This window comes from Mirounga angustirostris, unplaced genomic scaffold (assembly GCF_029215605.1).
Source record: "Mirounga angustirostris isolate CCGP_5_RB_7025 unplaced genomic scaffold, mMirAng1.0.hap1 SCAF_8, whole genome shotgun sequence".
In the NCBI taxonomy this organism is placed as follows: Eukaryota; Metazoa; Chordata; class Mammalia; order Carnivora; family Phocidae; genus Mirounga; species Mirounga angustirostris.
This window is the reverse complement of record NW_026991716.1, coordinates 16,478,365-16,506,332: the sequence shown is the minus strand read 5'-3', so window position 1 is coordinate 16,506,332 and position 27,968 is coordinate 16,478,365. Positions and strand designations below refer to the sequence as shown.

The 27,968-nt window shown below is 39.8% G+C and overlaps 2 protein-coding genes across 2 annotated transcripts in view; one reads left to right on the top strand and one right to left on the bottom strand.

Moving 5' to 3' along the window:
- The window catches only part of SMIM13 (small integral membrane protein 13), a 28,118-nt gene extending 4,838 nt beyond the window's left edge, over nt 1-23,280 (top strand). Inside the window, exon 2 of the mRNA XM_045866378.3 lies at nt 19,127-23,280. Coding sequence (XP_045722334.1) covers nt 19,127-19,314 — 188 coding nt within the window. The 3' untranslated portion in view covers nt 19,315-23,280. The remainder of the gene's footprint in view (nt 1-19,126) is intronic.
- LOC123837458 (U6 snRNA-associated Sm-like protein LSm5) lies at nt 9,451-9,760 on the bottom strand. The gene has a single exon (XM_064597179.1). The coding sequence runs from the start codon at nt 9,634-9,636 to the stop codon at nt 9,451-9,453; it is 186 nt and encodes a 61-aa protein (XP_064453249.1). The 5' UTR covers nt 9,637-9,760.
- Nucleotides 23,281-27,968: the final 4,688 nt, after the last annotated feature.

Here is a 27,968-nt window from a genome sequence, read left to right as displayed (position 1 = left end):
ATTCTTTCTTGGCTGGCGGCTCCGGCCCTCACCCCGCTGAACCTCACTTGTATTCCAAAACCACATCATTTATAATCCACTCTTGTATTAAGACCGTGTTTTCTCAAATGTTTTTAACAAAAGAAAGTTTCAAAAGTTGATAGTACTAAAGGCATAAAGTAGTTCCCTTCAGCCCTCGGCTCCACTGTTTCCCCTAGTTATTTACTTCCATATTCGTAAATAATTTATTCATAGCTAGTTCTTGGTTTTGCAACTTTAGACATTATTTGTTAACCATGGTGGAGTCCCCAGTTCTTTACTTGCATGTCATTAGTAATGACAACTTTTGATTCATTTGAGAGTCAAGATTTATATTTTACTTTTTTTTTTAATGGGGGTGGGGGGGGCGGCCGCCGGCAGAGGGAAAGAGAGAATCTTAAGCAGGTTCCACGCTCAGCGCGGAGCCCATCTGAGGCTCCATCTCATAACCCTCAGATCATGACCTGAGCTGAAATTGCGAGTTGGACCGCTTAACTGACTGTTACCACCAGGCGCCCCGGGATTTAATATTTTAACTGTGTAAATAGTCCCTGCTGGTCAAATAGTGTAACATGACTACACTTACTTTCTTACGTGGTTCTTCATTTCTCTTTAAGTTAACAGTTGCCTTTTTAATTTACCTAGTATTACTTTTTTGTATGTGCCCGTTATTATCCCCTGGCCCCACTTCCCCACCCAATCCCAGAGCTCTCCTTCCTGCTCGGCCTGCCGTTCACTTTTCTCTGCTGTAGACCCTGTTTCTGGATCATGTCATCATCTTGCTCAGTTTATAATCTTGTATTGCAGGAGCACATTTTCTGGTAGCTTTCTGAGGGAGAATGCATGAAAGATAATTTTTTGAACTAATGCCTGCCTGAAAATGTCTTTCACTGATGTCAAAATGTCTTTTTTTTTTTTTAAAGATTTTATTTATTTGAGAGAGAGAGAATGAGAGAGAGCAAGCACATGAGAGGGGGGAGGGTGAGAGGCAGAAGCAGACTCCCTGCCGAGCAGGGAGCCCGATGCGGGACTCGATCCCGGGACTCCAGGATCATGACCTGAGCCGAAGGCAGTCGCTTAACCAACTGAGCCACCCAGGCGCCCTGTCAAAATGTCTTTTATTGATGTCAGAGTTTCTAGAAAAATCTACCCTTATACTTGATTGATAATTTGTTCAAGCAATAGGTAATTTTCATCCAGAATTTAAAAATGATAACTTCACTGAAGTCTGGCTTCCTAGGCCTGATTTTAAGAAATCTAATGTCTTCTGTTTCTTTGTCCTTATAAGTAACTTGATTTCTCTTTCTAGATGCTTTCTTGTAGTTTTTTCTATTATTGTTATTCTGAAATGTCTTAATGGTATGCCTTGGTATATTTCTCTTCCTTCTGTTTTCCTGGGCCCTTTCAATTAAAAAAAACTGTTAGTTGCATGTTGGACCTCATGGGCTGATTTTCCTGGTATTACCTGTTTATCTCCTATTCTCTGTCATTTCTCCTCTTCCTTCTGGAATATGTTTTGGGTTTTATCTTCTCTTATGTTTTTAATTTCAGAACTTTCTTGTTTTCTGATTGCTTTGCCAGCATCTGTTTTACATTATGTAATGTGTTATCTCTATAAGCATATTAGTTATACAGTTGACCCTTCAACAACATGGGGGTTGGGACGCCAACCCCTGCACAATTGAAAATCTGTGGGTAACTTTTGACTCCTTAAAACTTAACTACTAATAGTCTCCTGTTGACTGGAAGCCTTATTGAGAACATAGTTAACACATAGCTTGTATATTGGCATACACTGTATTCTTGCAATAAAGTGGAAAAGAAAATGTTATTAAGAAAGTCATAAGAGAAAATATATTTATAGTACTGTACTATATTTATTAAAAAATTCTGTCTATAAATGGACCCACACAGTTCAAACCTGTGTTGTTTAATAAGGGTCAGCTGTAGTTTTTAGTAAGGTGTTTTTCTTCTCCCTGCGCAGTTGCCTTTGTTTCTTCCATGTATTTTTTTATGGTTTGCTTTGGACTCTGTGATTGAAGATTTTTACAAATGGCCAGTGCTCTGTTCTGTATTCATATTTAAGGGTGAGGAAGTAAAAGATGGTAATAAATTCTCAGTGTCAGTTCTGGGCAACAAGTTGGCCACTTCCCTGGGAGAAACCCCAATGGTTAGTATCTGGAGATCTCTTCTCTGGGCATTCCATCTTTTCAGAGGAGAATCCTCTCATTTTCTGCTTGGATGTTATAAGCTTGGCTGCCTGCATGACAGTTTTGTAAATAGACTTTCATCCCATCCTTTTTTCTTCCTTCCTCAGTCCTTCCTTCTTCCCGCCCCAAGTCCGGATCTTTTCCATAGTTCTAGATTGAATTTTGGCTCCAGTTGCTATCCCTTTTTCCTGCCATCCAGATTTTTGTTTCCTTTGTACTGCTAGATCATTTACCACTCCTTAAAAATGTCACTTCTTGGGTCGCCTGGGTGGCTCAGTTGGTTAAGCGACTGCCTTCGGCTCAGGTCATGATCCTGGAGTCCCTGGATTGAGTCCCGCATCGGGCTCCCTGCTCGGCAGGGAGCCCGCTTCTCCCTCTGACCCTCCCCCCTCTCATGTGCTCTCTCTCATTCTCTCTCTCTCAAATAAATAAATAAAATCTTTAAAAAAAAAAATGTCACTTCTTGCTTAAAACCCATCCTCTGGTGGCTTCCCATTTCCCTTGAAATACAGTGGGATCTGAGTGATATAGCCCCTCCTGCATCTCCACTCATCTCTCCATTTTCCTCCCCACTACTCTCATCGTTCCACCAGCAGGCCAACCTTGTACTCTCCCCAGGGCCTTTGCCCTCAGTCTTCCTCTGGCTGTTCACATGACTAGTTCTTCTTCAGTCAGGTTTCACATCAACTGCCCTGTGCACCTAGGGTAACTCATCCAGTTACTCTTTATCTCACTGACCCTTGGTTTTCTGAGCACTTAGGCCTTTCTGAAATGAGCTATTTTATGTGTTTTTTCCCCCCATTAGAGTATAAGCTCCATGAAGACAGGGACCTTGTTTGGCTAGTTCACTGCTCTATCCTTGGATTTTAGAGTAGTGCCTGACATATAGTAGGCCCTCATATTTGAAGAATGAAGAAAGATTCCTGAATACAAATTATTCAATTCATTACAAATTACAAATGAGTCTTAAGTGTGGTACAAACCAAGGTTGTCTCAAGATGGATAACTCTTATATTACTCAAAATACACTGAACAAACTCTCATGTTCAGGTGCTGTGGCAGTGCTCATGGGTATCCAAAAATTAACAAAGCATAATCCATGTTCTTGAGGACCTTATACTCCAATACGGAAGACACTCATACAAGGTAACTTTAGTAAAACCTATGCTTCCAAGCTCCAGTTTCACATACATGACTCTACTCCTTTTTCTTGTTTCATAGAGCTCAGAATCTTCACCTAAAACAACTCCTTGAGTTGACCATAGAGTTGAGGGTCCATTTCTGGGCTCTCTATTCTGTTCCATTGATCTATGTGTCTGTTTTTGTGCCAGTACCATGCTGTCTTGATGATGACAGCTTTGTAATAGAGCTGGAAGTCCGGAATTGTGACGCCGCCGGCTTTGCTTTTCTTTTTCAACATTCCTCTGGCTATGCGGGGTCTTTTCTGGTTCCATACAAATTTTAGGATTATTTGTTCCAGCTCTGAAAAAAGTTGTTGGGTATTTTGATGGGGATTGCATTGAATGTGTAGATTGCTCTGGGTAGCATAGACATTTTAACAATATTTGTTTTTCCAATCCATGAACATGAAATGTTTTTCCATTTCTTTGTGTCTTCCTCAGTTTCTTTCATGAGTGTTCTATAGTTTTCTGAGTACAGATCATTTGCCTCTTTGGTTAGGCTTATTCCTAGATATCTTATGGTTTTGGGTGCAATTGTAAATGGGATCGACTCCTTAATTTTGTATCCTGCCACTTTCTGAATTCCTGTATGAGTTCTAGCAATTTGGGTTTTCCCATAGAGTATCATGTTATCTGTGAAGAGTGACTTTGACTTCTTTGCTGATTCGGATGCCTTTTATTTCTTTTTGTTGTCTGATTGCTTAGGCTAGGACTTCCAGTACTATGTTGAACAGCAGTGGTGAGAGTGGACATCCTTGTTGTGTTGCTGACCTTAGGGGAGAAGTTCTGTTTTTCCCCATTGAGAATGATACTCACTATGGACTTTTTGTATATGGCCTTTATGATATAATTACCTTTCTTTCAAACAGAAACAAACTTTCTTTGCCCATGGCTCCAGGAGCAATCATCCAGTACTGAGTTCATCTCAGTGGGATAATACTATATTTGGTCTTTGTCCCAGGTTTCTGGCAAAAAGTTTTCCAAACCCGTAGAATTTATTGAGTGATAGCATCTTCTTTTATTCATAGCAAGCCTTTTTGGACCATGCCTGAATTTCTGCTCAGGGTGGGGCCCCTAGGTGATTTGAGGGCAAAAGCTAGTCACTAAAAAGACTAACCGGGATTAGAGAATGGGAAGTTTCAGCTACACCCCCTGACCTCCAGGGAGGGAGAGGGCCTGGAGATGGGGTCATAAACACTCTTGAAGAATGAATATAATAAGCATACCTAAAGCCACATTCTTGATCTTGGGGCCTTCTCCATCTCAGTAAATGGCAACTTAGTCACTGTCATTCCAGTTGTCATTGAGGATTCACTGACCTCTCCGTAAGACATGAGTCTCCTACACACCTGCTCCCTTTTCCCTTACAATGCTTTATTTTTGCCTAGAGTTCTTCCTTGGGGGGCAAATATGTCCCACTAAGGATGGTATTTGGAACATAGTAGGTGCTCCATGAATATTCAAATGAATGATTCAGTCCTTGAAGAATTGGCTGAGGTTATAGATGGAGGCAGGAAGCACCCAGATTGTGGCATTTTATAGGCATCTCCTGCAGAATTTATGCTTTCTGATAGGCAGTAGTGGAGCTGTCTAAGAGTTTTTAGCAGGAACTTAGCATTTTGTAGGCTGTCCTAGATACAGTGTGAGCAGTGGGAAGCTAGAAGCAAGGAAACCAGGTAGGTTAGTGTTAAGGGTTGGTGTGTAGGGGCTAGGAGTGGTGTTGGTCTGATTGTAGCCTGATCCAACAACAGTGATGCCACTTCTGTCGGCTCTACCTGCCCCTGTATCTAAAGAGTATTTGAGATTGAAGTTTTTAGGTCATAGGAGAGTATCACTGTGGGCCTGCATGAGAGAGAAATAGTTGTCTTGGTGTGCAGATTCTCCCTTCTCCAGGGGTTGGCTTGGTTGTGCTCCCTAGTTCAACCTGGCTTAACAGACCATGGATAGACTGAAATTTGCAGGCCTTGTCTAGTGCCCAGTCCTGGGTTCCTACTGTGCCACACAAGGACTCTGGCGGATCTAGCTTTAAAGACGACCAGCACTGCCACTTACTAGCTGTATGTCTTGAACAGTGCGTGCAACCTCTTAATTTTAGCCATCAAACAAATGCAAATAACAATCTGGGAATACTGAAGATCAATACATTTCTGCTTATCTAGCTCACATTGAGGTACAAGTGAAGAAATAGGAATTAACTGATGTGTGGAAAATAGTTTTTCGAAGATTCAACCTGGTCTTAGAAATAGTTTATAAACTGTCCTTAGTTTAACATGGATAACATACATTTCAAAATGATCACAGAAAAGTGTGAAGAGAAAGTACAAAATTTGATGAGTTTTAGCAAATGTGTGTAGTGGTGTGACCACCACCACAATCAAGGTACAGAACATTTTGATCACTCCAGAAGATTCTCATGGCCTTTTGTAGTAAGTCCTCAAGCCCTTGCAACAATTGCACTGCTTCCCATAACCATAATTTTACCTTTTCTAGAATTTAATGTAAGTGGAATCATGTAGCAAATCTTTTGTGTTTGACTTCTTTCACTTAGCATAATGCTTTTGAAATCCATCTGTGTTGTTGTATATATCAGTGATTCATTTTTTTAATTGATGGATAATATTCCACTGGATGGATATACCACAGCTTGTTAATCCAGTTGCTTATTGATAACTATTAGAGTTTCCAGTTTTTGGCTGTTACAAGTATTTTTTTTTTTTAAAGCTTTTATTTATTTGACAGAGAGATACACAGCAAGAGAGGGAACACAAACAGGGGGAGTGGGAGAGGGAGAAGCAGGTTTCCCGTGGAGCAGGGAGCCCAATGAGGGGCTTGATCCCAGGACCCTGGGAGCATGACCTGAGCTGAAGGCTTAACGACTGAGCCACCCAGGCGCCCCCCGCCCCTTTTTTAAGATTTTATTTATTTGACAGAGACACAGCGAGGGAGGGAACACAAGCAGGGGGAGTGGGAGAGGGAGAAGCAGTCTCCTGGCTGAGCAGGGAGCCCGGGCTATTACAAGTATTACTACTATTATTAGCATTCATTTACAAGTCTTGGTGGGGATATAGGTTCTCATTTCTCTTGGGTAGCTTTATAAGAAATTGCCAAATGTGTTTTCCATTGCCAACAGCCATGTTGTCAAGCGTCTGTTTAAATTTTTTGTCCACTTAAGAAATTTCATTGTCTTTTTATTATCAAGTTGTAACAATTCTAATGTATTTTGGGTACAGTCTCTTATCAGATACATGTTTTATAAATACTTTCTTTGAAGTAATTTTTTGTGTTTGGTTTAAGTTAAGGATCCAGGGTTCTTTTTTACATAAGGGTAGTTTTAGCATCATTTATTGAAGGCAATTGTTGAAAATCAATTGATCTCGGGCGCCTGGGTGGCTCAGTTGGTTAAGCGACTGCCTTCGGCTCAGGTCATGATCCTGGAGTCCCAGGATTGAGTCTCGCATCGGGCTCCCTGCTCGGCAGGGAGTCTGCTTCTCCCTCTGACCCTCCTCCCCCTCATGCTCTCTGTCTCTCATTCTCTCTCTCTCAAATAAATAAATAAAATCTTTAAAAAAAAAAAAAAAGAAAAATCAATTGATCTCATATATATGAGATATATATATATGAGATATATATATGATATGTATCATATATATATCTCATATATATATAAGTTTATTTCTGGACTATTCTGTTCCATTGACACCAATTGTGTAGGTTATGCAGTGTTACTCTTTTCAAAATGTTTACTATTTTAGATCCTTTGCATTTCTTTATAAGCTTCAGAATCAGCTTGTTAAAATAGATCTATTGAATTTGGAGAGAATAGACATCTTAATGTTAACAATCCATGACCATATTGTATCTCTTTATTCTTTTTTTGGGGGGGGGGCTTTAATTTCTCTCAGCAACATTTTATGTATTTCAGTATGTAATACAGTTCTTGCACTAATTTTGTCAAATTTAACTGTAAAGGTTTCATAGTTTTGATGCTATTGTGCGTGGTACTCATTTAATGTTTGCTGCAGATATATAGAAATTCAGATGATTTTTGTATATTGGCAGTGTATTCTACAGAACTGCAAAATTCACTTACTACCTTTATTTTTTTGTAAATTCCATAGAATTTTCTACCCAGAGGTTCATACTAACTGCCAATGATTGTTTTACCTATTCCTTCCAGGATGTGTCTTCTAAGTTTTTGCCTCATTGTACCTCCAGTGTAGCATTGAAAGAAGGGGGTGAGAGCAGATCTTTCTCCTTGATCTTTGAGAAACACAGTCTTTCACTGTTCAGTTTAATGTTAGCTGAGTTTGTAGATATTCTTTATCAGGCTAGAAAAGAAAAGTTCCTTCTATTCCTACTATGAAATATTTTTAAAAATCAGCATTGGATGTTGGATTTCTTTTCAAATGCTTTTTCTGCATTGAGATGGTCATGGCGTTTTTAAGTCTCTTTATATGGTGTATTACATTGAGTTTTGAATGTTAAAACAACCCCACATTCCTCAGATATGCCCTTTTTATATGTTGATGGGTTATCGTTTTTTATGTATTGCAGGGTTTGATTTACTAAATATTTGAGGTTTTTCCATTTACATTCATGAGGAATATTAGTAGCTTTCTTAAATGCTTTTATCTGGTTTTGTCATAAGGGTCATGCAAGACCTCATCAAAAGTGAGTTGGGACTGTTCCTTTTTTATTTCTTTGAAGAGTTTGCTTAGAATTACGATATTAGTTTTCTATTGCTGCATAACAAATTACCACAAACTTAACAACTTCCGACAACATATAATTATTAGCTCACGGTTTCTGCAGGTTAGGAGTCTGGGTATGGCTTTAGCTGGGTCCTCTATTCTCCATCTCACAGTGCATTCAGGGTGTTAGCCCACCTCTTAGGACGGCTGGTGGAGTTCAGTTCCTTGTGACTGACTGTAGGACTTAACAGTGGCTTGCTGCTTTAAGTCAGCAGGAGAATCTCTGTGATACCAAGGACTGTCTCAGTCTCTCTTTTAATGATTTACACTTAATTGAGTTGGGTCCACCTATGGTAATTTCCCTTTTCAGTAACTCAGAATCAACTGATGGATTCCTTAACTGTATCTGCAAAATCCTTTTTACCTTTATCATATAACCTGTCCCATCACCCTTGCTGAATTCTATTGGTTGGAAGTGGATCACAGGTTCCATACACCCTCAAGGGGACAGGTCACACAAGAGTTACTTACACATGGCCTGACACATTGAGGTTACTAAGCTGTGTCTGCCACAGTTCATATACTTTTTCTTAAATGTGTGGTAGAATTAATCTGGGCCAGGACTTTTCTTTTGGAGAAGGTTTTAACTACAAATTCAGTTTCTTTACTACATGTTGGGCTATTTTAGTTATCTATTTCTTCTTTTGTGAGCTTTCATATTTTGTGCTTTTTAAGCACTCTGAATTGTGTAATTTACCAGAATAAAGTTTATAATATTCTCATTATCCTTTTAATATCTGTAGGATCTATGGTGATGTCTTCTCTTTCATTCCTTATTTGTGTCTCTTTTTTTTTTTTCACATGATCAGTTTGGCAGGAGGTTTATACATTATATTGATCATTTTGAAGAATCAACTTTGGTTTCATTGTGGTTTTTTTTCCCCTTTATTATTCATCCATATTCTATTTCATTGCTTTATGCTTTTATCTTTATTTTCTTCTACTTATTTTGAGTTTAATTTGTACTTCTAGTTTCTCATGGTGGAAGCTTAGACTTGATTTTGGGCCTTCCTTTTTTTAAAAAAAAAAGTTAATAAATTTCTTTGTGGGTATTTCTTTTCTTTTTTGTTTTTTAACTGAAAACATTTTTATTTTAGTCTTCGAAGAACAAACTGTTCTTTTTCCAAGATAATAATGATTAAGTTAAAAAATGAGCATTTACAGTGCATCTTCAAAGTATTTCCCCTTTAACGGGAAACTTAGCTTTACAGAATCCAAACATTAAAAGGTTAAAAATTTTTTTTCTATTTTGCTATTATAGGAAAAAAAAATTAAGTCAAGGAAATCCATTCATACTTCAGGACCTCCAGGAACCAGCATTGTTATATTATTTCCATTTAGCAAAATTTGATCAAATTTAGTGATCCTTCTTTCTTCTGGTGTGATTTCAAACTCATTGACATCCTCCAGTACCATACGGACAAAGTCATCAAATCCCAAAAGTGTGCCAACAATTTCTTTATCACTCTTCATCATAATGTGAATTATTGATCCTATACATTTGTCCACAAGCTCTAGAGGCAGCAGCTATGAGGGGTTAGTGGTAGCGTTAGGTGCCATGGCTACGCCAGAAGTCCTGGGTATTGCTTTTGATTTAAAAAAATTATTCAGGGGGAGGTGTGGATGGGTGGGTGGGGGGAATGGGATAAGTAGGTGATGGGCATTAACGAGGATACTTGTGATGAGCACTGGGTGTTACACGTATATGTAAGTGATGAATCGCTAAATTCTGTTCCTGAAATCAATACTACTACACTATATCTTGATTAACTTTAATTTAAATTAAAAAAAGTAATTCAGTTCAAACTATTTTTTAGTTTCACTTGTGATTTCTCTTTGGAGTGGATTATTTAGGAGTATGTTGTTTAAACTTTGAATATTTGAATTTTTCCCCCAATTACCATTTTGTCATCAGTTTCTAGTTTAATTTTGTTATGGTCAGAAAATATATTTTGTATAGTAGAATTTAAGAGGGCTTACCCTTGAAGTTAATAAGACTGATTGATGGTGTATTTTGGTGAATGTTCTGTACACTTGAGAAGAATGATTCTTCTATAGTTACTGAATAGAGCGTACTCTTATGTGTCAGGTCACCTTGGTTGATAAGGTTGTTCAGTGTCTTAAAGCAGTTCTCCATTTATAACTACATTATGTAGCAGGCATCTTCAGGGCTACGAAATGGGTTAATTGGTGAAAGTCATTATACCCTTAAATTCATGGGTAGTTTTGTCTGCATGTTGAGGGGCTGAGCATGAGGATTGGTTGATTTGAGGGTCTGCTCTGTGCCAGGTACTGTTCAAGACATAGGGAATGAAGTCAAAGACATTGGTAAACCATACATTTCCTTGTCTTCAGAAACTGGTGTCTTAGAGGGAATGAGAGACAATTAGTTATTAATGCAATGAAAGATGGAAGTGAGCATGAAGTGCTAAAGCAGTCACTCAAGACAGCATTATACTCAAGAGATAGTGTAGTAGAAAGGTGTAAAAATTATGTATTGGTGATGCTTAAAATTCTTAGTAACAGTGGTAGTAGCCTTTTGTCTGTAGCATTTGCCCAAAAGAAGAAGGGACTGGAACCTAGGAGACAGTGACAATGGGTAACGTTTGATATGTGTTTATTATGTGCCACTCATTCTTTAGCATGTTATGTGTATTCCTTTTATTACCTGTGTCACCCTTTGAGAATGGGTACTATTATCTCCATTTAATGCAAGAGGAAACTGAGGCACATAGAGGTTAACTGGCTCAAGTTGCAGGTAAGTTGTTGAGTTAGGATTCATGGCCAAGCAGTGTGGCTGCTTGTGAGCTGTCAGCCATTATGCTGATAATCCAGTTGGCAGATAATAAGGATTTGATACAGGCTCGAGAATGACACTGAGAATGGAGAGAAGCAAACAGATGGGAGAGGGTTTACCGAGGTAGAATCTATATAGCACTGAGGTAAAGTAGAGGAGGGGCCATGTGCTGAAAAGGAACTATTTCTCACCAGAGACCTGGGGAGAGGATATAATACCCATCACAGAAATAAGAAAATCAGAAGGAGGAGCTGTGGAATGTATATATTTTTTAAAGGTGCTGTCAAGCGAACTAAGCAGAGAGTCAAGAAAGGTGGGAAGTATGGGGGGAAAATGTGCTTATCATTTGTCATAGAGGTAATATTTGGATCTATGGGCGTGTTGTCACCAAAGAGAGAAGAACAAGAAAAGGTAAGAGGAGAGGTTTTAAAAAGGCAACTTAAAAAATGTCCTGTTTGTTGGATAAAAGAGTTTTGGATGTGGAGCTATTATGGTTCAACATGGTGTTGATTCAGTAATGGTATCTCCAGGGGCTTATCATCTAGTGTTACCCAGTGTGTCATTACAAAAGGGGTGTGCCGTAGAGGGAATATTGTGGCAAGAAGGGGAAGAGCATGGCTCTATTTTTACTTAGTCTTGTCTGTGGCCTTGGATATATTATCTTAGAAGTGAGCCTTAGCTACCTTCAGAGAAAAATAAAAATCAGTAAGAGGATTGAAAATGGAAAAGAGCTTTATACAGCTTGAGATTGGTATTGAGCCAATTAGTTAACCACTTAGATGCCATCATGAAGGTGGGATTATGTAACTCCGTTGGAATGATTCCACAGAGACAAACATTTGTGATTATACAGTAGCTGGGTTTTTGACCTGAAAAGATCTTGGGTAGTGAAGTCAAATTCTCATTCTCCAATTAGTGTTGTGGGTTTTAGCCATACTTTCACCTCGAAAATCTGAGAAATCTGATACACTTTTAAAAATTGTTGCTCTCTTGCCTAGCTGGCCTTCTTCAATGGTTGAGTCACTTTGAGCCTTTATTTTGTTATCTAGAAATTGGGGATAATGATTCCTAGTCTCATTAATTCAGAGGACAATTGGGAGGATTACAGGAGCTGTTGAATAGAAAAGCACTTTGTAAACTGAGAGCTCTATAATTACAACTCAACTGTCCCTTGGGTTTGTGGTGTGTTGATGGTGTTGATTCATCTCTCAGGTTCATCTGCTATCACCACCCTTCTGCTGCCAGCACGTTTATCTTGCAGAGAAAAACAATGTACAGTGTGTTTCATGAAATTCATCCTTTGAACTAATGCTTAGTTATTGGCACACACAGGTGAGTGCTCCTTTGCTTATCCCAGAATATACACCCACTGTTCCCCACCAGTTTTTCTGACATACAGTGTGTAATTACCTGTGTGAGACTGGAGCAAGGCACACACTTGCCTTTTAAACTATGAAAAACTACAGTACTCGTTTCAGCAATCGGTGTAAATTTCTGATTCTGTATACATGCAGTTGTGGACAGTTCTCCTCCCCCCACTTCTCTCCCTTCCTCTTTCCCATTTCTCTCTTACTAAATCCCAGAACAAGGTAGGAGACACACATCCCATAGAGCAAGGTTAGGTAAGTAGTTTCTGGTGTCTTCACATTTGTTGTCAGTGGAGGAATTGTATGAGCTCTGCTTCCATGAGAGTTCTTGTTGGCTGTAGGCATGCAGGGTACAGGGTAAGTCCTTTTCAGTAAAAGGTAGCTTTTTTAGTGATAATTCTTCCTCTCATCCCACTGCCCCACAAAGATACATACACATACCTGGTAGAAGTTAGTCAGTAGGTCCCAGAGTCCAAACTGAGCTGGTCTAGTCATATGGGAAGTCAAGAGTTGTATTTCTCAAAGCTTCCTAGCAGAGTATGATGAGTAGCCAGTTGGAGTGATTTTGTTGTGAATGGCTGTAATGTGGTAATCATATACCTTTAGGGTCATTCCATTGGATAATAAATGCTTTTGAACTGGCCTTACACTTACTTGTGTTCTTTTCCCTTAAAAGGGAGAATATGACTCCCAGCCTCATCTGATCTCACCTCACCCCCACCATAAGTAGTTCCTGAGTTCAAGAGGTTGAGGACCTCTTGCAGTGTGGACATTCATTAAAGGTTACACTGTGTTGTGGTTTTGAAGGAATCAAGGCAAGAAGATTGAAGATTTTGGTTAGACTTTATCCAACAAAAGAATTGCCTGCCTAGCTCAGGGATGTTTTGTTTCTGAGTGACTCATTAGTGGAGACCATCCTCCAGGACTCTGTTGCTAAAAAAAGTAGAGGAGACAGCTTTCCTGGATTCTTTTTCTAGGCTATCCTGTCCACTCCCCTGCAATCTCTAAGATCACCCTCTAGCTCTCCGGGGTAGCCCTACAGCCATGCTGGCCATACCTGACGCAGGTAATGCGCACTGACCCTGGTCTGGGGCTGACACTAGACCCAAGTTGGGATGGAAATCCAGGGTGGGTTTTTTGTTTTGTTTTGTTTTTTTGAGGTTATAACCAAGAAGTCTTCCATAGAAGAGGGAAGAAGCAGCTATGTGCAAGGGAAGCTGAGAAGAAAGTGAAGCAAGTGTGTAGAGAGAAACAAATAATGCTGTGAGAATGACATCCATTCCCAAGAGCCTTCTAGTTCTGTCCCAGCAACCTACTTCTTCCCTTGCATTCTGTAAGCTTACTCTCCTGTAAGCTAACAATAAATTCCCACTTTTTGGTGAAGATAAGTCAAGGTTTCTGTTACTTGACCTAAAAGCTGCTTTATTAAAAGAAGAGGAGATGAACTATGTATATGACTTTCTACTTTGTTTTTAATCATAAGACCAGTATAACTAAAATACTATAGGGGCGCCTGGGTGGCTCAGTTGGTTAAGCGACTGCCTTCAGCTCCGGTATGATCTCAGGGTCCTGGGATCGAGCCCCGCATCGGGCTCCCTGCTCGGTGGGAAGCCTGCTTCTCTCTTTCCTACTCCCCCTGCTTGTGTTCCCTCTCTCACTGTGCCTCTACCTCTCTCTGTCAAATAAATAAATAAAATCTTTAAAAAAAAATAAAAAATAAAAAATAAAATAAAATACTATAGATGAATAGAGCAGGGCCCCCATTAATCAACTTCCAGAAGTATGTGAATGGACAGTTTAGTTAAATTGAGTGACAGTTTGGCCATTAAATGATATGTGCAAAGCATTTCCTTGCAGTACCTGTTCCAGACTTAAAAAATGTGTAATTAACATAGTAACTGTCTTATTAGCAGCTTTATGTGGCACTGTAGTAGTTCCTCTCTTAGTTTCTTCTTTGCTGTGTCATATTTTCCTTGGTATATACCCATTGGGGTTTTAATAATGGTTTTTTTCCCTAAAATAAATGATCGTGTGTATAATTTTTTTTTTAATCAAACTGCTTGAAGTTTTTAGGATCCTCCTTTGTTCAGACTAATAATACTCTGTAGAAGCATGAGATCTTACTAATCGTAGGTACTGTGATATGGAAACTCCCTTCCCCCACTTCCTTCTGCCATCTGTCTCTGAAAAATTATAGCTGTTAGAACTTGAGTCATTTTACTTGGACAACAGCTTGTTGAACTTCCCTCAGTTTAGCAAATACCTCTGCAGTTCTTATCAACGCTATTTATCTTTTAGCTTTGCGTTCCCACCCTGTTGTTACACTAGTCCGTAAAACACCGGCCCGGTGAAAGTTTATCCTTTCGTTTTTGGCTGCCCAGCAGACGAACTCTGTATCTCAGTCAGGGGACTTCTCTACTTGACGATGTTTTGTGGGAAGCAGTGTCACTGACCACACGCTCCCCTTCCACTCCCGACCCTTGCGTATCTGAACACCCCGACCAAATAGGGAAAATGAGCACGCTTCTCAAGTTTTCTTATCCCAGATTGGGGGATACAAAGGAGAGGTGTGGAACGGGGTGGTTTAGCTGTGTGTATGGAGGTAGTAGTAGCCATAACTTACTGCTCTGAACTCAGCACCTCATTGGCAACCACATTCTGAATTCTTTGATTTGAGATTGAATCCCTTGCATAGGTTGTTGGCAGTGATTAAAAAAATTAGGGGCGGTGGTTCGTTTCATTAAAGTTGAGAAAGAGTTTGTGATCTAGCTGAATGCTTTTGTGCCTTCCCAAACTGACTGCCACAGCTGTCCTTAGTTCCTTACTGTGTAGATTTCTGTGCTAGGAGACAGTCTTAACCATCACTGCAGGAGCCCTCTAGTATTTTATGGTGGGACTCCAGCATGCCAGCCCTTCACCATAGTCTCTTTTTAGTCAGAAGAGTACTCCCCTACTTTTCTTTCTTTTTTTTTTTTTTTTAAGATTTTATTTACTTGAGAGAGAGAGAACACATGAGAGGGGATAGGGTCAGAGGACGAAGCAGACTCCCTGCCGAGCAGGGAGCCTGATGCGGGACTCGATCCCGGGACTCCAGGATCATGACCTGAGCCGAAGGCAGTCGCTTAACCAACTGAGCCACCCAGGCGCCCTCCCCTACTTTTCTTTATGGTCATTTTACACCTTGTAGCCACTGTTGGAGTCTTTGTTCTTTATGAGGTCAAGACTTTGATAGTCAAAACTAACCTAAGAGTTAACGGTTTTCTTTAGTATTTGTTGAAATCAGCTGGCTTTAATAGTTTAGGCCAATTAGTGGCATTGGCATATTTAAAACATAAGTCTATAGAGTATTCATGATTTACTTATTAGTTTCTGACTTGTTTTTCCTGATTTTTTTATTTATCAAAGTCATGTTTGTCTATTGTGGAAAAATCTTGTAAGTACAGGGAGGTATTAAAAAAAACTGTGTAGGGTCCCCACATTAATCGGCAGATTCGGCATAATCCCTATCAAAATTCTCACTGCCTTATTTGCAGAAATCAACAGCGTAATTATAAAATTTACATGGAAATGCAAGGGACTCAGAACAGTCAAAATGATCTTGAAAAGAACAAAGATAGTAGACTTTAACTCTCAGTTTTAAAACTTTTTTAAAAGATTTTATTTGAGAGAGAGCGCAAGAGAGAACAGGAGTGGGGGGTGGGCAGAGGGAGAAGGAGAAGCAGACTCCCCGCTGAGGAGGGATCCTGACTCGGGAATCCATCCCAGGACCCTGAGATCATGACCTGCGCCGGAGGCAGTTAACCAACTGAGCCACTCAGGCGCCCCTCAATTTCAAAACTTAAATACAAAGCTACTGTAATCAAAATGGTGTGGTACGGGCATAGAGATAGTATAGATCAATTTCTGGTCCTTTTATTATTTTTTTAAACTGTTTTTGTTTTTATTTTTATTTTTCTTAAAGATTTTTAAAGGTTTAAAGAGAGAGCAAGCGAACGAGAGAGAGCATGAGCAGGGTGAAGGGCAAAGGGAGAAGCAGACTCCCTACTGAGCAGGGAGACAGATGTGGGACTTGATCCTGGGGCTTCAGGATCATGACCTGAGCAAAGGCAGTTGCTTAACTGACTGAGCCACCCAGGCGCCCAGGTCATTTGATTTTTGACAAAGGTGTCAAGACAACTTAATGGGGAAAAGAGAAGCCTTTTCAACAAATGGTTTTAGAACAACTTGATATCCACATGCAGAATGAATTTGAATCTCTCTCTCAGACCAAAATTAACTAAAATAGATCAGACCTAAATGTAAGAGCTACAACTAAAACCCTTAGAGGAATACATAGGTGTAAATCTTCATGACCTTGGGTTATTCAGTGGTTCCCTAGATACGATACGACACCCAAAGTACAAGCAACCAAAGAAAAAATCGGTAAGTTGGATTTCATTACAGAAAAAAAATGATAAATTAGGCTTCATCATAATTGAAAACATTTGTACTTCAAATAACATTATCAGACAGTGAAAAAACAACCCAGAGTGGAAGGAAATATTTGGAAATCATATCTAATAAAGGTCTAATATCAAGAATATATAAAGAACTTTTACAACTCATTAAAAAGACAATGTGATTTAAAAAATGGGCAAAGGAATGGAATAGATATTTCTCCAAAGGAGATATATAAGTGGCCAATAAACATGTGAAAAGATGCTCGACATCTTTAGTCACGAGGGAAATGCACATAAAAGCCACAGTGCTACACCCACTAGGATGACTGTCATGGGAAAGGCGGACAGTGAAAGGTCTTGGTGAGGATGTAGAGAATTTGGAGGCTCGTGCAGCTCCACATGTGGGGGTGTGAAGTGGCGCAGCTGCTCTGGAAAACCGTTCAGCAGTTTCACAAATGGTTAAGCACAAAGTTACCACCTCATCCAGCAGTTTACGCCTAGATGTATACCCAAGAGAAATGAAAGTAGGTCTCTACAAAAACTTGTACACAAATGGTCACTGCAGCCCAAAAGCAGAAACTGTTTTATACCAACCCCAAAGTAGAAGCTACCCGAATGGCCACTCATTGTTGAATGGTTAAACCGGATGTGATGTATTCGTGCAATGGAATATTATTCTGTGATAAAAAGGGAATGAAGTGATACCTGTAACAACATGGATGATGAACCTTGAAAGTATAGGTCAGTGGAAGAAGCCAGACCCAAGACTACATATTGTGATTCCATTGATATGAAATGCTCAGAATGGACAAATCCGTAGAGACAGAAAGGTTGATTACTGGTTCCAGGGGTGGGGGAGGAGGAAATGGGGAGTAACTGCTGATGGATATGGGGTTTCTTTTGGGTTTGATGCAAGTGTCCTGGGCTTTGATCATGTTGATGGTTTCCCGGCCCTGTAGAGCCCTTCTCATTTAGTTCCCACAGTAGTTTCTGACTCTTCTCTCAGAACTGGGGCTCCTGACTCCTCCAGAGTTTTTTCTGCTAATTTGGTGTGCCCACTTTTACAGAGAATTGTGGGTGAAGATGGGAGCGTGCTAATTTGGAATATTATGAAAATACTATTTTATGAAGTTAAGTGCATTACTCACACTTTTGGTTGACCGAAGTACATTTGCGGCTTGGTTCAGTTAGCATTCAGCGCTCAAGCTTCAGGGAAAGAAAACCCTTGAGAAATAGGGTTAAACCCCTGAAGTTAGTCTTTTAATACCAAGGAGCTTATGTTGGTCTTTTTTCTTTTGTTTTTTTTTTGCTTCAGAGACTGCAAGAAAGAAACAAGTAGAATTAGAAACTTCCTTAAGTGGTCATTCATGTTGATTGGGTGTAGTGCTGGGGTAGAAAAGCTGCTTGGATTTTGTCTTCATAAACTGCTACTCATCAGAACATGCTATGGTACATTGCTTTTCTACTAAACTAGAGAGTTTAGAGCAGAAGGCATCAGTAAAGCACACTAGCCTGGAAAACTTTGTTACAGTGGTTACTTTTGTTTGTTTTAAAATGCGCTTAACATTTCAGAGCAACTAGTCATGGGTTCAGAGGTTTTATCCTGTGTACTCATTTTATTGATCCTTATTCGTGGGCGTCTAAAATGTAGTGAACTTCAAACTCCTTGCAAAAACAAAACATGGTTAGTAATTTTTATTCTTAAGGAGAGTTCAGACTTTTTAATGACTTTGACATGAAAATATACAGAATTTTTAAAAATCTTGAACTTCAGATAGTAGTGGTCTGGCTTTGTTCTTTCATCATGTAATTAAAGAAAATGTATTAATTTTCTTTAAAAATGTATTATTTCTAGAAACTATGAATAGCTTCACTCTGACAGAAGTTCTCAGTGAAGTGCAGTTGACCCCTGCCATTTAATGGTTTCACATTGCAATCAGAGCAGACTTGCTTTTAGTAAGTATTAGCATTGAGACATGACTGTCCCAAGGACATGCAAAGTATCTTCTTTTTTCCCTAGTGAAGTTCTCTCAGAAATTTGATTTTAATATAATAAACACTTTGACTTAGATATCATAATGTCATCATAATTTTAATGTAGATAGACCATGCTTGGATTCTAAATTCCATGAAGGCAGAAACTTACTGCCTTCCTTGTATAATGTCAGAGTTTATTCTTGTGCCTGTCCATAGTAAATGATTAGTAAGTGTTTGTTATATAAATATATATTGGTAATCACATATATATTGATACTATACATACTGTTTTGTAATATTCCCCCAACACATACACAATTAACTAGCATGTCCTCCATTGATAATATTGTGTGTAATAGTTTTTCCTCATGTTTCTCCCTTTTTAGGTTGGTATTTTGTATGGCACCTTTTTTTATCGAAATTCAAGTTTCTGCGGGAACTGGTGGGAGACACAGGATCTCAGGAGGGAGATCATGAGCCGTCAGGCTCTGAGACCGAGGAAGACACTTCATCATCTTCGTACAGGATCAGATCTGCTCGGCAAAGGAGGGCACCCGCTGATGAAGGCCACTGACCCTAGCCCTAGTCCCATACTAGTGAATGACGAAAGGCAGTGGGGAGCCTCTGTCTTTAATGACCTGGCTTTGTAGTTTGGTAAAAGATCGAAGAACATTTTTACTTGGATGTTAAGTCCAATTAAAAGAAAAAGATTTATATGTAAGCCATATGAAAATAAAGGGAATTAAAACCAAACCAGACCATTGCAGATTTCATCTTAAAGATAATCTTTTGCTTCACTAGCTTTCTACTTACATACTTAACTCTCTGGCTCCCGGGCTTATTTTCTTGCACTGGTGTGAATCTGGTAAACATGACAGGCTTGAGAAAACCGTATTTTATTAATTCTGTAATGTATATTGTATTTTTGTTTTTGTTTTCACATTTTACCTTGTCCAAAATTGGGATGTGTCTCATGATTACTGTGAACCAGGAGAGGTCGTGACGTAATTATCGCAGCCTGCGTGGGTGGGAACTTATTAACGGCTTGTCACAGCATCGTCACTGTATTGTTGGTACCAAATGTGTCAGGTGTAATTGGCATTTAAAGATGTCTTCAAAAAGATTGCACTATGATTCAGCATTGAAACGAAAAGTGATTGTGTACGCAGAAAAGCATGGAAATAGGGCAGCGGGGCGAACGTTCAGGATTAGTGAAGCAAATATCCGGCGCTGGAGGAGTGACCGCCATTCCATATTTTCTTGTAAAGCAACAACAAAGTGCTTTACAGGGCCTAAGAAAGGAAGATACCCACAGGTGGATGAAGCCGTACTACGTTTTGTTAGCGAGATGCATGCGAAAGCATTGCCCGTCACGCGCCAAGCAATGCGATCGAAGGCAGGAGAAATCGCCAAAACCCTGGGGATAGACGAAACAAAATTCAAAGCAACCAGAGGCTGGTGTGACCGGTTCATGCGCCGAGCAGGGTTATCTCTAAGGGGGCAGACCTCGTTTTGCTCAGAACTTTCAGCTGACATTAAGCAGAAGATGGTGGTGGAGCACTCTTTCAAGAAACACCGTATCCCCAGTGCGTTTGATCACCCCACGGGTGCTCTTACGTGGACGAAAGCAGACATCCATGGCTGTGATTTGAGAAGTGATTCAGAAGAGCTGGACTCAGAATATGAGGTGATAGTTATAACCTAACCAGTTAACTTCATATACTTTCTTTTGGGTATGCACAAGATTGATGTGTTAAACATCTGCTTCACTCTAAAAACCGTTTCAATAAATATAAACATCCTACGTGGTATGAAAGCATTGTGTCAGTTTAATGCCCGTGTTTTTTCTTAGTTATATATATGGTGCATCTTACAATTGATGGTATCTTAGATAAAAAATAGCTTGTAAATTTATTTTCCCTTGTAAGCTAGAAATTATTTATTGGGGGTACTTAATCCTGTCTCTTATAATGCTGTTAAAATAGTTATCCTCGGGATGCCTGGGTGGCTCAGTTGGTTAAGCGGCTGCCTTCGGCTCAGGTCATGATCCCAGGGTCCTGGGATCAAGTCCCACATCGGGCTCCCTGCTCAGCGGGGAGCCTGCTTCTCCCTCTGCCGTTCTCCCTGCTTGTGCTCTGTCTCTCTCTCTGACAAATAAAAAAATAAAATCTTTAAAAAAAAAATAAAAGTTATCCTCTATGAGATACATTTTTTTTTTTTTTGCAACATATTCAAGATTTTAGAGTAGTGACTTAGCCTTAGAAGTTCTACTTCAGAAGAGCAGGATTAGTCTCTCTCCCTTTGTATGGGAGGGCTTCACGCTCAAGGCATGTGCTGTGGAGAAAGTACTTCTTCCCAGACAATTCAGTGACAAGACCTCAGAGGTCCTAGGTACCGAGGATAAAACAGAGTGGGTGAAAATGCCCGCTTCACTGGAAAATAACTTGCCGGGTACCCATGTTTGTCTTCAGTGAACTTTGGACCGAGTGTTCACCAGGGAAGAGATACGGATTCAAAGACCCTTCCTGTTTGGTGTTATCCACTCTGTACAAGACTGAATTGCAAAGCCAATTTCTTTTATGAATTCCAAATTCCGTTTTTTTGTGTTTACCCTTTTTTCCCAAAAACTAGCCATCCCAGGATATCACCTCCATGTTATGACGGTGTGTAATTATGATACCTCATACTCCATGCTGATGGTTTTGTCAACAGTCCACTTGCATTCCTGAGGTATGCCTGGTCCTTTGGATATACCGAAAGGGAATTTATAGAGCATGTACTTAGTTTTAACCAGCAGCTGAGAGTGGGGCATAATCTTTCATTTCCATACTGGATGCATTTTTCTATGATTCTGTGCCTATAGGGATTAACAGAACAGTGACATAAGTTTCAAGCATTCATTTTAGTGCTTCATACTAGCTGGACATCAAAACTGTCGTCAGTTAGAAAAATTAATGCCTAAAAGCTTCTTGGTACTGGGAGGATATTTAATTAGATCTTTCATAGTCTAAAACTTTGAGCTGTGGATTCTGCTTTATAGGGAATACCTTAGGTTTAGGTAATAATAGTTGTCGAAAAACCTTAAATAACCAGTGAGCTTCTATACTGTTTCAGTATTAAGGAATGATGGCTCATATAACCCCACACAACCTGCAGGGGTCATCCACAATACTACAAAGAATCCATGGAGAGGTGTATTTGTTGGTATTATTTATTAACCTTTATGCTTCAAGGATGTCTTTTTTAGTAGAATTTAAGGAAATGTTCTGTTTATTGGGAAATATATCCAAAAGCATGTTAATCGCTCACACCCTACCATGTTTTAACTCCTCGGAGAGTAAAAAGAAATCACTGGTGCCAATATGAAAATTCTACAAGCTAATTCCTTTGTTTAAAACTTGTATTTTTCTCTTGCGCCCCCCCCCGCCCCCCGCCCAGTTAACACTCAACATAGTACATATTTCTAAGACCACTAAGAAAGGCAAGAAGAATATTAACACAGAATTACTTGTGTGGTATATGTTTCTGTTCCTTTGCCTATTTTGGTGCTTTTGTAGCTGCGCTCAGCCAGAATTTCCCAAGTACCTTTTCAGTTTCTCAGTGAAAGACTGACTTGCCTGTGATTAATTTTGAAGTTTAGAAGGTGCTGAGCATTAAGAGCACATACAAGTATCCGTCTTGTCTGAATGCTCACAAACAGCGATGGCGATTAACTATGCCATCTTTTGAGGATAAATTCTAAAATCGAGGACTCTAGCAGGGTTGTTTCATTTCCTTACCAATTTACCATTCCCGCATCTCTTTGCCTCTGAAACTTTTGTGCAAATTGCCTGTATCAAACATACTGGTTTGCATTGCTCTGATTTAAATGCCAAAAAAACCCGCTAAATATTAGTGTGGCACTGTTAAGTGAGGTTTTTAATATATTCATTAAGCTAAAAATAGAATTCATCCAATGGATTTTGTAGTGTTGTTTTCATGGTGGAAACATTAAATACATTGTTTTCGGTGAATAGCTAATTCACATATGTGCTGACCCATTTCTTTAGATGATACTAGGTTTAAAAACCACTTCCAGTTGTTGCTTTGCTGAAAGGTGGGAATATATTTGCCGAGAGGTGGGTGAAGCATGTTAATGATTTCACAAAATGTTATTTTAAACCAAAATGTGTTGAAAGATTTGAAAGTGGTGCATTTTTATTTTTAGGAGCAACCTCTTTTGAAATTATTTTAAGTCAACAGTGCAGTAATTTTTAAAGTCTGTCTTTCTTACAAGGTATGTTTTAATGTAACATGTAGCCAGTGTAACTTTAGATTTTTGACTGGTAAACTTCAAGTGCTTTTATATTTGAAGTTGACTTTAAAAAGCCAATGAGCAGTACTCAAAGGTTATAGACCTTCAAGCAACTAATGGAATAGTACTTTGTTACTGAGTCTAGAATTAAAGCAATTTGTATGGTCTGCTTTTAAAGTATCCTATAGCTTTTAAAGCAAAGAATAACATTTATCTTAAATTAATAAAAGTTACATTTTCCATTTGTTAATGTGTGCTGTCTCATGACCCGCCTTTAACATTACCCTCCAGGTTAGTTCTTTGCATAACCATTCACCAAATACTGCTGCTGTGGTTTCTTAATGGAAACATTCTGTGCTGTGCTATGATGCATTGTCATCCTCCTGCTTGACAAATAGGTTTATATGGAATTAGACTTGTGGTGTGGTAATAATAGTACCTTTATATAACAAAATGTAAATTTAGACTTAAGGAATGTGTGTAAACGATCATTCACTGTTTTTATTTTAAAACCGGTCAATACTGTACCTAAAGCTTCTGTGGTTTGTTTGATGTTTTAACTTTCACTTTAAACTGCAAAGAATAAATTAAAATGAAAACAAAAGTTTGGTATGTGTCATTGATGACGTTTAGTAAGTATGAAAGGTACCTGGGGCATGAGGGGAGTTGAAAGCAGTCATTTTTACCAGTGGTCCACCCTTCACCACACTTTTCAAACTCTAAGGATCTATAAGAAGACAGCAGTAGTATTCCTAGTGCCATGAAAATAATTGACTTAGAACCCAAAGGACATACAGCATTGGAGCTAAATTGCTTTGACCATGTGTGGCCTTTGGTTTTCTTCTCATACTTTATCCAACACCCTCGATGTTGTTCTGATACTCTGTTTACCATAGTCATGTCTCACGTTTTTGTTAGTAGTAACCATCCGGAAGACTAAGTGAGGACACTGACCAAAGCCAAGTGAAAAGATTGAGGAATGCCTTTGAAAACCAGTTTGAGATGGGAAATCATTAATTGCAGTAGCTAGGAGCCAAGTTTTTCATTTTTCTTGGGCAGTGCTCAGCTGCCAAGAATGTAGAGTGGGGAAAAGTGGATTGTGCCAGGGTCAGGCTTCGGATGGTAGGAGTGTCTAAAGGCTAAAGGGCAAGGCCGTTAAGAGACTGCTGGAGATTGGCTGTGGGATTTGGGCTGGGCTGGGAGAGAAGTCTGATCAGTAAGACACTGATAAATTGGGTGAATAGGAAGGGGTAGAGATTGAAGATAAAATGAGGTGACATTGTGTGTAATGGATAGAAGGAAGTTTGGGGTGGAGATCAGAATTTTAGAGGTGAAGCAGTTCTGAGTGGTGTCACTAAATACAGCCACAGAAAAGGAATCAGAACTGGGGACTCATTCTAGGGTATATGTGGACTATCGATATGATCACTAATGCATGATGGTTGGAGTTGAGATGGAGAAGAGGACCATGCCCTGGGGATTAGTTCAGAGACTTGGAAGACTGATCTTGAGGTCTGGGATGTTAGATGGCCCTTAAAAGGAGGAAGGGGTTTCCTGAAAATGAAAGAGGAATGATTTTGGAGAGCTGTGAGAAAGCTTTCTCTTCATTCTGGTCCCCCCGGCAGCTCTACAGTCTACAGGCCAGTATGAGATTGTTACATGTGTTACATGCAAGTGAGTACTTCAGTTATAAAAATGATGCTGGAGAATGTTGGAACAGGGAGGAGAATGGACGGAAAGAAAGCAAAAGCTCTAAAAATCTTGGAGGAGTTGGAGTTTTCCAGGTAGAAGATGAGAAGAGGATTCCAGACAGAAGAAAAACGTGCAAAGTCAGAGTTACAGGAAGATGCTTTGTTTGGAGAATGGTAGATGGTTGGTTATTCCTGGAATAGAGAGTAGTTCTAGGGCATAGTGGTTTATAACTGGAGAAGTAGGAAAGATCTAAGTCACAAGAGACCTTGTATGTGATGGCAAGGGCTTTGAAGTGCATGCATTGTGTTGGAAAACATTGAAATACTTTGAGTTGTGCGAGAGCATGGATTCACTTGTTTAACATATATTGAGTCACTACTCTCGCAGGCACCTGGACTAAGTACACGTGACCCTGAAAGCTCATGCTCACTGGATCAAGGAGGATTGATTGCTTTGGAGGCACAGTGGAAACAGGATGTATCTTACTGTAGTCTAAGTTAAAGAAAATAGAAAGTGGGAAAGAGTGACAACCGTGGGAAATGTGAAAATATGAAGAATCAGCAGGACCTGAGATTGGATTGTGAAGACAAGTGAAGGACAAGGATAAGTAAAGGATTTCAACCTTTGAGTTTAGTTTGAAATTGGTCACACTGAGGGATGCATATGGAAGAAGTAGGTCTGTGGTCAGCCACAGGGAGTTGGGGGATGACAGTCCAGTTACGGGTATACACATTTGAGTTGGATGTGCTTATGGGGCATTAGGTGGACAGAAATACCAGTTGTAAAAGTGGTCTGAGGGGCAGGGTTGAAATACGGACTGTGATCATCCGTATGTGAATGCAGGTGAAGCTGAAGACAAAAATAGGATCTACCGGGGGAGGAGGATAGAATGAGAAGAGACCCAAGGAGTGGCCCCTAAAGAGCACTAATATTGAACAGGCAGGTGAAAGAAAAAGAGACCATTAGGACATTGAGAAGGACTGGGGAGAAAACCAGGAACCTACCTGAAGGAAAGTAACGTGCTAGAAGCAAACTGAAAAAAGAATTCGAAAGAAGAGCAAGTGTTCCACTGCTATATAGATGTAGAATGATATTGCTCACATCTGCCCATGAAGGAACTGTAGCAACAGGAGACTCTTGGCAGTAGTCCAGGCAGAAGACGATGTGAGTCTGTGCAGGGCTGGTGGTAGTGGACACGTGGAAGAAATATCCACGGGAACTGATGTGACAGGGTTTGGTGGGTGAATAGACAATGGGAGGTCAAGGATAAGGATGAACGCATGATGGGTGGCTGATGGAGGATGCGGGTGGAGCATAGTTTGGGGAAAAGTCCAGGTACGGGTAAGACCAGTGGAAATGGCCCATCTGAAACGTAGGATGAAGTCAGGAGAACTGAATTCCTACCCACATGCTTTATCTTCATACCTGGTAGTTACTTAACCTGTTTCCCGAGCTACTAAATGGGAATGATAACATCTAGGATTATTGTAAGGAGTACATTAAAAAAAGAAAAAAAAAAAGAAAAAAAAACCTAGTTAAGCATATTCCTTAGAGTAGGCAACCCATTACTTAGCCTCCCTCTCTTCTTTTCTTCCTTCTTATTCACATTTGTAACCATAGAAGGCTTCTTAATGCCAGCTTGCTCTAGGAGTTGGTCAGTCCATTGAAAAAGTCAGTTGAAATGGGGAATCAAGAAAACACATTCATCCTACGCTATTTGAGGTAACACCAAGGCTGTTTTCTCACTGAATAGAGATCCATTAGAGTTTCAATCTTGTTTTCTTTGTAAATGTTTAGACTTATAATCCTGCGATTTCTGGCTTTGTTCTCTTAAAATTGGAACAAGACCAGAACCTTGCAGAGCAAAGATTTTTCACTATATTTTCCCATTTTTTACAGTTGCCTCACTTGTCCCTAGATGGATAGGATTATCAGTATCTTGCCTTTATCAGCTTTTCACAAAACATTCAACTAAGTTTACATAGAAATAGCAACCTTTTTTACACTCATATTTCATTGTAGTATTTAATTATAGAATTATAATACCGGAGACAACGGAAATAAGCTGGTTTGGGAACGATTTTGATTAAACAGTCATTTGGTGAGAACAGAAGTGTATGAGCCTGGCACCCTTCTACAGAGTTTTCATAACTGTGTATCTATTCCCACCCTCTCCTTCCCGCCTGGTCCATTAGAGGACAGACCCCTCTGCCTATCTGATATAATCCCTCCTGTGCTTTGGATCCTATTCTCCTACCTTCTCAGCAAATTGACGCTGTAAGTTACAGTTGGCCTTTGAACAATGTGTCAGTCAAAAATCTGCTTATAACTTTTGACTCCCCCAAGACTTAATCAGCCTACTGTTGACCAGAAGCCTTATCAATAGCATAAACAGTCGATTAACATACTTTGTTAATATGTTTTATGTTATATACTGTGTTCTTATAAGAAAGTAAGCTAGAGAAAAGAAAAGCCAGTAAGAAAACCATCAGGAAGAGAAAATACATTTACAGTACGGTGCTGTTTGTACTGACAAAAATCCTTGTGGAAGTGGACAGCCCACGTAGTTCAAACCCGAGTTGTACAAAGGGCAAACCGTATTTCTTCTCCATATCCAGGCTCTTTGTCAGCTGGATCATTCTCGTCCACATTTAAATGGGCATTAAGCACATTCTATGTTGGAAGAAGGAAAGGCCTGTTCTCTCTCCCCTGGGTGGCCAGCCACTCTTCTGTCTGGGCGGCAGTCTTCTCTGAGTGGTTACCTCTGGGATGCCCAGCACACAAGATCCGAAGCGCATTTTCCAGCCTTCAACTTGGCCTCACCTCCCGACCGCATCTGCTGTGGTTGCTCATCCCTTCCTTGAAACGTTGTTTTGGCTTTCAGGATACTGAATTCTCCTGGCTTTACAGGTTTCAGTACTGCCCTGTCTGGCCCTGCCTCCTTCATCTCATTTGCAGGCTTATCCTGCAGTTAAATGTCCGAGTTCCCCCGGGCTACGTTGTAGTCCCCTTTTCCTTACCCTGTGCTGTCTCCTCAGGCAATCCTACTTGTGACTTCAGTTACCATCTCTTCCACCAGTGGGACCACATTCCTATCTCTTGAGCCAACTGTCTTCTCAGTATCTCCTCCGCTTGTCTTAAACACCAGTCCAACTCAACACCTGCAAAGTCAAGTCCGTAGCCTGTGGTTCTTCCAGTGTCCCTGCACAGTTGCTAAGTCCACAGCCTAGGTATCCTTGACC